Below are 11,333 nucleotides of genomic sequence, written 5' to 3' on the forward strand. Positions count from 1 at the left end.
CTGGTCACGCGTCACACTCTCGCTGGCTGCGCTCGCCCCGTCTGCTGCCGCCTATCCCTTTGCTCGCCCCGCTGTCGCGCCCCTGCCTCGAGCCGCCTCCTGTCACGGCCATCTTCTGCCTGCCGCCCCCTCAGCCACGCCGGCCGCATCTCTGCCCTCCACCGTCGGCCACTCGCCTCGCCTGCTGCGTGCTTCTTTCTGCTACTATGCGCTGCTCTAGCACTGGTACGCTGTTGCACCATGCCCTCGACACCGCCATGGACAAACGTGGCGGAGGGATTGTCAATGGAGTATGAGGAGGAGGTGGCGGAGGAGGTGGCGGAGAAGGTGTGGAGAGGCAAGAGGTCTAGGGTGGCGTCAGCTGGCTGTGGTGGAGGTGATTATGCGAGAAGGAGCCGGAGCGGAAGGAGAGGTCACAATTGGAAAGAATCGCAAAAAAATCATAACCCGGAGATCTCATTCCAAAAAAATGCTAATATCGATGGAGGGGTGATTTCCTTCAATAGGTGGAAAATATAGGAAATATTGGATGTTATCAAGGAAAGGTAAAAAATTTAGGGAAGTTAGGATTTTGAACTGATTTCTATGCAAATGGGGTTTTATTGTTTGGTAACATGATATCAGTTCCTGCCCATTTGTGACGTGTCTGATTAGGAAAGTTTGCAAATGTTAAGAAACTATTTATCGGGAGAAAGTTTGTGACGTGTCTGTTATTTGTTTCCTAAAACAAATTTCACTAATGAGAGAAATCGATTGACTTAGATAAGTGAGGAAAGTTAGATTCAAGTTTATTATTTATTTCTTAAAAAGTTGTTATTTGTTTCCTAAGACAAATTGAACCAATAAAAGGAATCGATTGATATGAATAATTTAAGGAAGTTAGATCCGTGATTTGTTATACGTTAGGAAAGTCCTGGTTGTAATAAAGAGTGGAGAGAAAAATAAACCAATGGACCAGGATGGGAGGGGGTGGTGGGAGGAGACACGAAAAAAACCAGCAAAAATAAACCATGGAGACTATTCACCAACTGCTCCATTAGGAGTAGAGATTTATTGTTTGGTAAAATGATATCAGTACCTTCCCATTTATGACGTGTCTGATTAGGAAAGTTTGCAAATGTTAAGAAACTATTTATTGGGAGGAAAGTTTGTGAGTTATTTGTTTCCTAAAACAAATTTCACTAATGAGAGAAATTGATTGATTTATATAAGTTAGGAAAGTTAGATTCGAATCTATTATTTTTTTCTTAAAAATTTGTTATTTGTTTCCTAAGACAAATTGAACCAATAAAATGAATCGATTGATATGAATAATTTAAGGAAGTTAGATCCGTGATTTGTTATACGTCAGGAAAGTCCTGGTTGTAATAAAGAGTGGAGAGAAAAATAAACCGATGGACCGGGATGGGAGGGGTGGTGGGAGGAGAGACGAAAAAAAACCATCGAAAATAAACCATGGAGACTATTCACCAACTGCTCCATTAGGAGTAGAGATCACCATATTCTATAAATTCCACTGATCTTTGACATGTTGGGCCAAACATTATTTGACCCAAAAATTAAATCTTGTCAAATTAATAAGAGATCCAACAATATTTAAAATAACCAATTAAATATAAACCTAATTTTATGTATTTCCTTTTGGACCCAAGCTTTTTGTGCCACCTAAAAATATTATGCTCGAATTGTGTGCATAGTTTCACAATTAACAAAATCCATGTAGTTGATATAATAATAAATATAAAATGGTGTTAAAAAGGAGAAACGGATTAGAATACATTAAAAACCAAAAGGACGATGAAAAGGGGGATTCCCCCTACCCCCCGGGCCTTGCCACTGAACCGGTCCAGTGGTACAGTCCCCGCACGGTCGTCTTGTCCTGTTCCCCGAGCCCGTCGCTACAGAGCCGAGCTCCCGCCCGACCACCTCGCCGGCATCGAAGGGGAATGGATAAGGGTGACACCCTGCCTCCCCTCCCCCCATGGCCTCACTCCTCCTCGATGCCCCCTCCCAGATCCACTTCTCCTCCTCGCTCGCTCGATCCCAATGATCAGGACGAAGTCAAATGCCACGGCCACCATGACTGACCCCGTCCACACGGCCACTACCCTCTCTGCTGGCTAGGAGCTTGTCGAGGAGTTCCGAATGCCTCCGCTACTTCGTCTGCGCCAACGAGATCAAGTCCAGCACCCCCAGATCGATGTCGTTGCCGTCTTCCTCAACCTTCGGCCACCGTGACATTGCCGTTCGATCCGCGCCGCCCCGAGCTCCCCTGTCTTCCCCTAGGGTGCCATTGACACCGACGTGATCTCCTCTTGCCTTTCCCCAGTTTCCCCTCTCGTTTCCTCTCGTTAGGTATTTTGCCGTGGCCGAGAACCGCCGTCCGTCATGGCCATTGCAGGGGTAGCCACTGAGCTCCTCGGATTAACCCCGTGGCACATGCCCGCTCCTATGCGCGTCCATGCCCGAGCCTTCAGCTCTTCTTTCGTGCCCGTGGGGCCACTCCCTCTCTGGCTCTCCATGCCCACGCATGTGCCACACCGCGTCCGTCGCGCCCGCCGTTGCCATCACGCTCGCCACAGCCACCGCACCACTGTGCCCCGCGCGACGCACACCCTGGCTGCGCATCATACTCTCGCTGGCTGCGCTTGCCCCGTCTGTTGCCGCTTATCCCTTCGCTCGCCCCGCTATCGCGCCCCTGCCTCACGCGCCTCCTGTCGCGGCCATCTTCTGCCGGCCGCCCTCTCAACCACGTCGGTCGCATCTCTGCCCTCCACCGTCGGCCGCTCGCCTCACCTGCTGCGTACTTCTTCCTGCTGCTATGTGCTGCTCTAGCACTGGTACGCTATTGCGTCATGCCCTCGACACCGCCGTGGACAAACGTGGCGGAGGGATTGTCAATGGAGTATGAGGAGGAGGTGGCGGAGAAGGTGTGGAGAGGCAAGAGGTCTAGGGTGGCGTTAGCTGGCTGTGGTGGAGGTGATTATGCGAGAAGGAGCCGGAGCGGAAGGAGAGGTCACAATTGGAAAGAATCGCAAAAAAATCATAACCCGGAGATCTCATTCCAAAAAATGCTAATATCGATGGAGGGGTGATTTCCTTCAATAGGTGGAAAACATAGGAAATATTGGATGTGATCAAGGAAAGGTAAAAATTTAGAAAAGTTAGGATTTTGAACTGATTTCTTTGCAAATGGGGTTTTATTGTTTGGTAACATGGTATCAATACCTGCCCATTTGTGACGTGTCTGATTAGGAAAGTTTGCAAATGTTAAGAAACTATTTGTTAGGAGGAAAGTTTGTGACGTGTCTATTATTTGTTTCCTAAAACAAATTTCACTAATGAAAGAAATCGATTGATTTAGATAAGTGAGGAAAGTTAGATTCAAACCTATTATTTGTTTCTTAAAAAAATTGTTATTTGTTTCCTAAGACAAATTGAACCAATAAAAGGAATCGATTGATATGAATAATTTAATGAAGTTAGATCCGTGATTTGTTATACGTTAAGAAAGTCCTGGTTGTAATAAAAAGTGGAGAGAAAAATAAACCGATGGACCAGGATGGGAGGGCGTGGTGGGAGGAGAGACGAAAAAAACCAGCAAAAATAAACCGTGGAGACTATTCACCAACTGCTCCATTAGGAGTACAGATTTATTGTTTGGTAACATGATATCGGTACCTTTCCATTTGTGATGTGTCTGATTAGAAAAGTTTGCAAATGTTAAGAAACTATTTATTGGGAGGAAAGTTTGTGACGTGTCTGTTATTTGTTTCCTAAAACAAAGTTCACTAATGAGAGAAATCGATTCATTTTGATAAGTTAGGAAAGTTAGATTCAAATCTATTATTTGTTTATTAAAAATTTGTTATTTGTTTCCTAAGACAAATTAAACCAATAAAAGGAATCGATTGATATGAATAATTTAAGGAAGTTAGATCCATGATTTGTTATACATTAGGAAAGTCCTGGTTGTAATAAAGAGTGGAGAGAAAAATAAACCGATGGACCAGGATGGGAGGGGGGTGGGAGGATAGACGTAAAAAAGCAGCAAAAATAAACCGTGGAGACTATTCACCAACTGCTCCATTAGGAGTAGAGATTTATTATTTGGTAACATGATATCAGTACCTGCCCATTTGTGACGTGTCTGATTGGGAAAGTTTGCAAATGTTAAGAAACTATTTATTGGGAGGAAAGTTTGTGACGTGTCTGTTATTTGTTTCGTAAAACAAATTTCACTAATGAGAGAAATCGATTGATTTAGATAAGTTAGGAAAGTTAGATTCAAATCTATTATTTGTTTTTAAAAAAATTGTTATTTGTTTCCTAAGACAAATTGAACCAATAAAAGGAATCGATTGATATGAATAATTTAAGGAAGTTAGATCCGTGATTTGTTATACGTTAGGAAAGTCCTGGTTGTAATAAAGAGTGGAGAGAAAAATAAACCGATGGACCAGGATGGGAGGGGTTGGTGGGAGGAGAGACGAAAATAAACCAACGAAAATAAACCGTGGAGACTATTCACCAACTGCTCCATTAGAAGTAGAGATTAGTTTTCACTAATTACACAAATGCCATTTCTTTTTAGAAAACAACCCTCACACACTAAAAGAATGAAAATAGTCATGCCCCTGAGGAAATGTTGTGGTGGAGCTCTAGGAGTGGCAGCGGCTAGTCGCGATGGAGTTCTAGTGCAACGATGTTGCTCAGCAGGAATGGCAGGGCGGTGGCGGGGAGGAGAGCAAGAGGTCGCGGTGGGGGCGGTTGTTCGAGAAGTGGAGGTTGCAGACCCATGTGATGAGGGAGGCGGAGACGCGGCGCATAAGCGGAATCGTCATGTAGCGCCAGAGCTAGAGGGTGGCAGGCCCCACTGGTCACTTTGACCAGGGCTTAAATAAAACAAAATATTTCAAAAATATTAATAAGCCAATGACATGTGGGTCCAATATCTAATTTGAATAGTCCTTTTCTTGTTCTTTTTCTTTTTTCTAAAGTTTGGCGTCACATGTAAGTATGTGAGAGAGTGGGGGTGAGAAAATTTGTTTTTTGTTTTGTTTCTTTAGAGTGGATCCCACCAGTAAATGACACATGGAGACAAGGGCAAAAAATGTCAAATAAACGGCCAGATACTAGTCAAATAGTTTTGACTTGATGAAAACAGCATGAAAGCGCATTTCTATAAGTGCAACTGATAGCAAAGGGGCAAATTTGAGCATGCTTTAAAATTATGAATAAATATGAGTAGTGGATTCGAGTTAGGATCACAAATGTAGATGTCTTTTTTTTTAAATAGTTGTAAGTGCTTAGTTTTTAGTTCAGAGTTTGCTGCAACCCTATTTGCGCCACTGCCAATTGAACCTTTGTGCGGACAGTTGGTCTGAGCAGCTGCTGCAAAGCAATCACCATGTCGGGTGTTCTCAACGCCCGTCTTCTTGCTCCTATCACCGCCTAGGGTTTGTGTGGCATCCAATGAAGGTGTGCGTGCGTGCGTGCGTGCGTGCGTGCGTGCGTGCGTGTGTGTGTGCATGTGTGTGTGTGTGAGAGAGAGAGAGAGAGGAGTGTGTGGATAGGCTTTGCGAGGAGGAGGACCGACCATAAAGCCGTAGACTTCTCAATTGCCATGCCGACATGAATGCGAATAGGCGGGCGGCCTGTCAGCTAGAGTAAATCACGAAGTGTGTCCTACAACGAAGTGGAGAAGGTTCTTGGGTCAGTTCGGGCATCGGAGTCCGATGTGGCGGTTGTTCGAACTCCTCGTAACTTCGCTCGATTTAAGGCCAAGCTACTACTCCCTCCGTTCGAAAATGTTCGTCCCTCAAATGAATGTATCTAGCATCACTGTCCGAAAAAACTTGTCACAAGCTTGTCTCTCAAATGGATGTATCTAGCACTAACTTGGTGCTAGATACATCAATTTAAGGGACAAACTGAGTATATTTTAGACGCTTGGGTTTGATTTGATGACCTGCGTTGAAGGCCTTAAAATGTCTAAACCGACGGATTTACGCATTTGCGGAAGCTTTGGGTTTTTTTAGGGGTATTTGCGGAAGCTTTGGTGATCTGCGTTGCTTTGACTCCAAACCAGTTTTGGTGACAAAAAAATGGATTTCGGTTCATTGAACCTGGCCCTGTGCACAACCCTTCGGCCCATTAACCCGTCCAGGTCCATCCCAACCGGCACCACCGGTCCCCGCTAATAAACCCTCCCCTCCGCAAGCAGCCGCGTCGGCATCGCGCCCATATCCCCGTGCCCGCCCGCTGACGCGACGTACACCGCACCAAGAACCCGTCGGACCCTCCGCCGGCCGCGGCGGGAGCGACTGCCACGCGCGCACGGCCTCACGTGCCGCCCACCGCCCGTGACCCCAATCCCCAAACGAGACCACGACTATCCTCTCGGTATAAGTGCTCCCCCACCACCGCCACCGTCTTCTCCCCCCTCTCCGACCCGAAACCCCTATCCATCCGTCCGTCCCGGGGAGAAGACCGCCGGCGGAGGAGACGCGCGTGAGGCAAGAGGAGTCAAATCCTCCTCCCGCGCCGCCGACCCCACCCGCGGCATTCTCTCCGGCGCCCCTCGTCAGGCCAGGTGATTTCTTGAACTGAATCCACCCCCCCGTGCTTTCTTTTTAGGGATGGGATTTTGATTTGGGGGCGATGTTGACATGACTATTCGAGCTCGTCTCCTTGCGATTAGGATATGGGGACATTTAGTACTAGTAGTATCTTTGATTTGGCGTGATCCCCCGACTCAGTTTGTTGTCGTCTGCAGTTAAAAAAACAGCAGCAAGATGGTGCTGTGGGTCTTCGGGTATGGGTCCCTGATCTGGAAACCCGGATTCGACTTCGACGAGAAGATCCTGGGATTCATCAAGGGCTACAAGCGAACGTTTAATCTCGGTAAGTATGCTTGGTTGCTTCCTGACTGATTGGAAGCAAATCTGAACCTGTAACTGTACTTCTTGGCCTGAAGATTTCATATCTGAACTTTTCTTTCTCCGCAGCTTGCATTGACCATAGAGGCACACCACAGCATCCAGCCAGGACCTGCACCCTTGAATCCGAAGATGAAGCCATATGCGTAAGTTTGACCGCAGCCATGAATTCAATATCTACAGCACATGATAGTGCATTAGTATTCTCTGGGAGTGTTGCCATGGCCAGCAATGGGTGACATTTCTGAGACTTGTTGCACCTTCGAACATGCTTGTGTGGCTTCATATTCCCTGAAATAAATGTCTCAACTTTGTACTAGCTTTGTTATCGCTGGGCTTTATTTATCGTAGAGAAATATATGCCCATTGCTATAGGCTCATATTACAATGCCTATCACACTTTCAATTATAACGTGGTTTTGTTTGGATTGTTGCCAAAAAATCTACTCCCTCCGTCCGAAAATACTTGTCTTAAAAATGGATAAAATGGATGTATCTATAACTAAAATAAGTCTAGATACAACCATTTCTAAGACAAGTATTTGCGGACGGGCTCAATCCAAACCAAATACATCCTATCTTCTTGCTCATTTCTTCTCCAATTTCAATGCTTTTGCTGCATTTTCTCCCCAAGCATGAAAACATGATATTCCAGAGTCTTGTTTCATCTTATCCTCCTTGCAAACTTACCCTAATATATTGGCTGGTTCCTCACCCATCCACTTTAATGCTGAATGTTTAAATCTGATTCATGTGCAAGTGTTTGTAGACATACCCAAAGTATATTCACTGCATTAGAAGCTCTATTCGCCAAATGAGTAGGCCAAAGTGCACAATGCTGTTACAACTACACCCATGACGTAAAGGTGGTACTTTATTTATTATCCAGTACTCAAGTATACTTTTCACCAAAATGAGTATTCCGACTCTTACAACTGCACCATCGCCATAATGATTTACTTTTGTTCATTATCCAATTCTTTTTGACATGTTCATTGTCCAATATTGATATGCTTTCTTGAATGCTATGACATTGCTCTTTCTTTTGGTTTCCTTATTCCTATGGGCTATGGTATTTAAATTTACAGTTTATCCTTTTTACAGTGGGGAATTGCTTATTGTGTCAAAGGTGGTCTAGAAAAAGAGCGAGAAGCAATGCAGGTGCAGTGATTTTATCTCCTGTTTATTTGCTTGAAAGAAAGATTGGATTTATCATGCTAGAATTAAATTGAATATGCATGTATTTCCACAGTACTTGGAGAGAAGAGAATGCGAGTATGACCAGAAGATCTCTGTGGATTTCTACAGGGTATAAATGCAAGGCGAATATTTTGACATATTTCTCTTCTATTTTCTTCAGTACTCTCATTTGCTCTTGCTGAACTTCACTGTTTAGGATGGAAATTCTCTGGAACCAGCTGTGACGGATGTATTAGTGTAAGGGCCGAACTTGACTAGTTATTTTTTGTTCACATTCCATGTTGACTCACTGCCAAACTTACTTGGTCAATGTACAGTTTCGTATCCACTCCTGATCCAGTTGGCAACAAATACTATCTTGGCCCTGCTGCTTTGGAGGATATGGCAAAGTGCGCTGTTGAACCCTTCGATCCTCTTTTATGAATACTCTGCTTCATTAAGAGCATTCTGACTTCCTTTCCAATTGTCTTGTTTACAAAACAGGCAGATTGCTACAGCCAGTGGCCCTAATGGATATAATAGGGACTACCTGTTCTCAATGGAGAAGGCACTGTCCAATATAAGTAAGGAATTGTTTCTCATGTTGTCATCATTCTATTTGCACTCATGTTATTTGATCAAGCGTGTAGGATGCACTTGTTTCTCATCTGTCTATTACTTTGACATTCCAAACATGACAGTCTAGTTGTCAGTAGTAGTTTGTTCTGGTTGTCTGTCCTCCTCCTTGCAAGCAGAACAAAACTGCACTGGAGGCAATATCATCAATCCCTTACAAATGGTGCTATGTGGATTTGTTCAGGCCATGAAGATGACTCGATCATTGTGCTTGCGGATGAGGTGAGGAAGGTGCTGAGCAGGTCGACAGAGAAGAAGGTCACCGGCTCCGACATACCATTAAAATCGCATACACCTGTTGTGCACATCTCTGCTCTTCCTGAGGGCACCGTTGCGGTTTCAACATAGTAAGAAGAGCAGCACGGATGGATCAGCGAAAGAGATGGCATTTTCCTCTGACCACACATACTCTTTGACATTCTCCCATTGAAAGATCTGCGGTTTACTTCAGCTCTGGCACCATTGAGGGTGTGCGCTAATTTTCTTTGGCAACTATTGTGGCAAAGGCTGTAGCTTCCAGAGTGCTAATGCGAAAGCCTGAGACTTGAAGTGTTATTGCTTCCCTTGTGATACCCTAATAATAAATGCATTTGGCGACTTCAGCACTTCTGCGCCGCTGAGGCGTGATGCTTTGCTTCATGATTCGTTATGAATATCATTGACTCTTTTTGAGCAACCGAATGGCGTCTTGGTGCTCCTTCGATTCATATGACTGGAAAAATGGGGAAATGGGGAAAATGGAGGATTGCTATGTCCCGTGCACTTGAATCCCATAGATTTGGATATTTTAGGAATTAGCACAAGTTAGTGTTTGATGGCAGCTTGGGAAATCATATGATTTTGGTCAGACCTCATGAAATAAAATCCTATGAAATAGAATAGGGTAAGTACCATAGGAAAGCTCCTAAGGATTGCATTTTTATGGCCCTGGTACCAGCACTATGCATGATCTATGATGTGTTTGGCCCTGCATTACCTCCAACCACACCGAATTGGGCAAAAAAAAACTTATTTGGTTGCAAACAGGGAGGCCTTGCTCACATTGGCACGAACCTTAAAGCAGCCCAGAGTGAGCCCGGTTGAGTGTTGCTCACATTGGCACGAACCTTAAAGCAGCCCAGAGTGAGCCCGGTTGAGTGCGGTGAAAAAGGGAGATGGCGTGCTCGCTACGGTGCAAGGGGGAAATTGAGTAAAGACGGTGGGCGATGGAATTCCATCGCCCGAGGCTGGATGGCGCGAAATCTAGCCTCTTAGCCCCATTTGCTCGGTCACCACTATCTCACCACTATCTCTAGGATGAGCACTTCCTCTGTTCTGCAACAACACTCTCCAGCAGCAAGAGCTGCTTCTCCCCTTCCTCTTGGCCACCATCTGATCCTCCTCGACTCAGCCATGACCCCCTCGCCTCGTCGTCGTCTCCGAAGCCGGTAAGAACCCCCTCCTCCCTTCTATGTTAGGTTGGTTGTTAGGCCGTTAGGCAAGGTGTAGAAATCGGCTTCCACATTGCTCACCGCACAATCGATGTCGTCTAGGTTATGAACGAACGCAAGAAGCTGGTAGTTCAGGCAGCATCACTGATAGTTGTGATTTGGGCATGGCTCACCTTGATCCACAAGAGAGTCGTTCATCGTGATGACAAGCCTTTCATTTGTTATGCTTCAATGTTAACCTGGGATCATGAAAGGATAATGGATTTGAACTACATCTATAACAGCAATGACAGAGGCCCTGTGGATGCTTCGAATGAAAAGAGCACTTTTCGCAAGGCTTATGCAGACCTTCAGAAGCAATGGCAGCTACAAGATAGCCCCCACATCAGTGTGAAAGCAAGTTGCCATGTTCCTCTCTTTTGTCGGTCATAACCGGAGGTTCGGGGTTATCCACAATACACTGAGGAGATCAATGGAGACACCATTTTCAGGTACTTCACGCCAGTGTCAAGTGTTGTATGCTGTTGGGGAACTTAAAGGAGAGATGATCACCAACCGGCCGGACTCCTAACAAGATTCACACTAGCTCAAGATGGTATCCATATCTCAAGGTGAACACTGACAATATGTAGTTCGTGACTTGACATGCTTGTATTGTTCTGTTATAGTCATAACATCATCTTGTAATGCCACTTCAGAATTGCATTGGGGCAATAGATGATACTCACGTCACTGCTGAATGCCAAGGTCACAATCTGTATCATACAAGGTGAGAAAGTACTACACAAGTCAGAATGTTCTTGTTGTTGTTGACTTCGATCTGAAGTTCACGTATGAGTGAGATGTTGAACGTGAGGATCGTTAGAGAAAAAACAGATACTCACTAGGGGATAAGGATGGAGGATGGGGCAGCTTGTGGGCCACATGCGCATGTGGCGATGCGGCGCGAGAGTTAGATCCACGCTGATCGCAGGGTCAGCCGGAAGCGAACGATTTCCCTATTATTATTTTTCGACTTCTCTATGCTATTTGTTCACACGCATGTGAAGTAGCTAATCTATATCTATACCTAATATAATAAGGGCTATTGCTCATTGCGGTACGGCATGAAAAATGCCCCAAAAGTTATAAAATATTACCGATCAAT

General features: G+C 45.0%; 1 protein-coding gene across 1 annotated transcript; it reads left to right on the forward strand.

Annotated features, from left to right (window-relative positions):
- Positions 1-6,244: 6,244 nt before the first annotated feature.
- On the forward strand, positions 6,245-9,395 carry LOC123135861 (gamma-glutamylcyclotransferase 2-2). The gene is made up of 9 exons (XM_044555092.1): positions 6,245-6,595; positions 6,779-6,906; positions 7,011-7,087; positions 8,046-8,102; positions 8,194-8,250; positions 8,338-8,378; positions 8,459-8,530; positions 8,625-8,704; positions 8,941-9,395. The coding sequence occupies exons 2-9, from the start codon at positions 6,798-6,800 to the stop codon at positions 9,102-9,104; spliced, it is 657 nt and encodes a 218-aa protein (XP_044411027.1). The 5' UTR covers positions 6,245-6,595; positions 6,779-6,797; the 3' UTR covers positions 9,105-9,395.
- Positions 9,396-11,333: the final 1,938 nt, after the last annotated feature.

The sequence above is a fragment of the Triticum aestivum genome, chromosome 6B (assembly GCF_018294505.1).
Source record: "Triticum aestivum cultivar Chinese Spring chromosome 6B, IWGSC CS RefSeq v2.1, whole genome shotgun sequence".
In the NCBI taxonomy this organism is placed as follows: Eukaryota; Viridiplantae; Streptophyta; class Magnoliopsida; order Poales; family Poaceae; genus Triticum; species Triticum aestivum.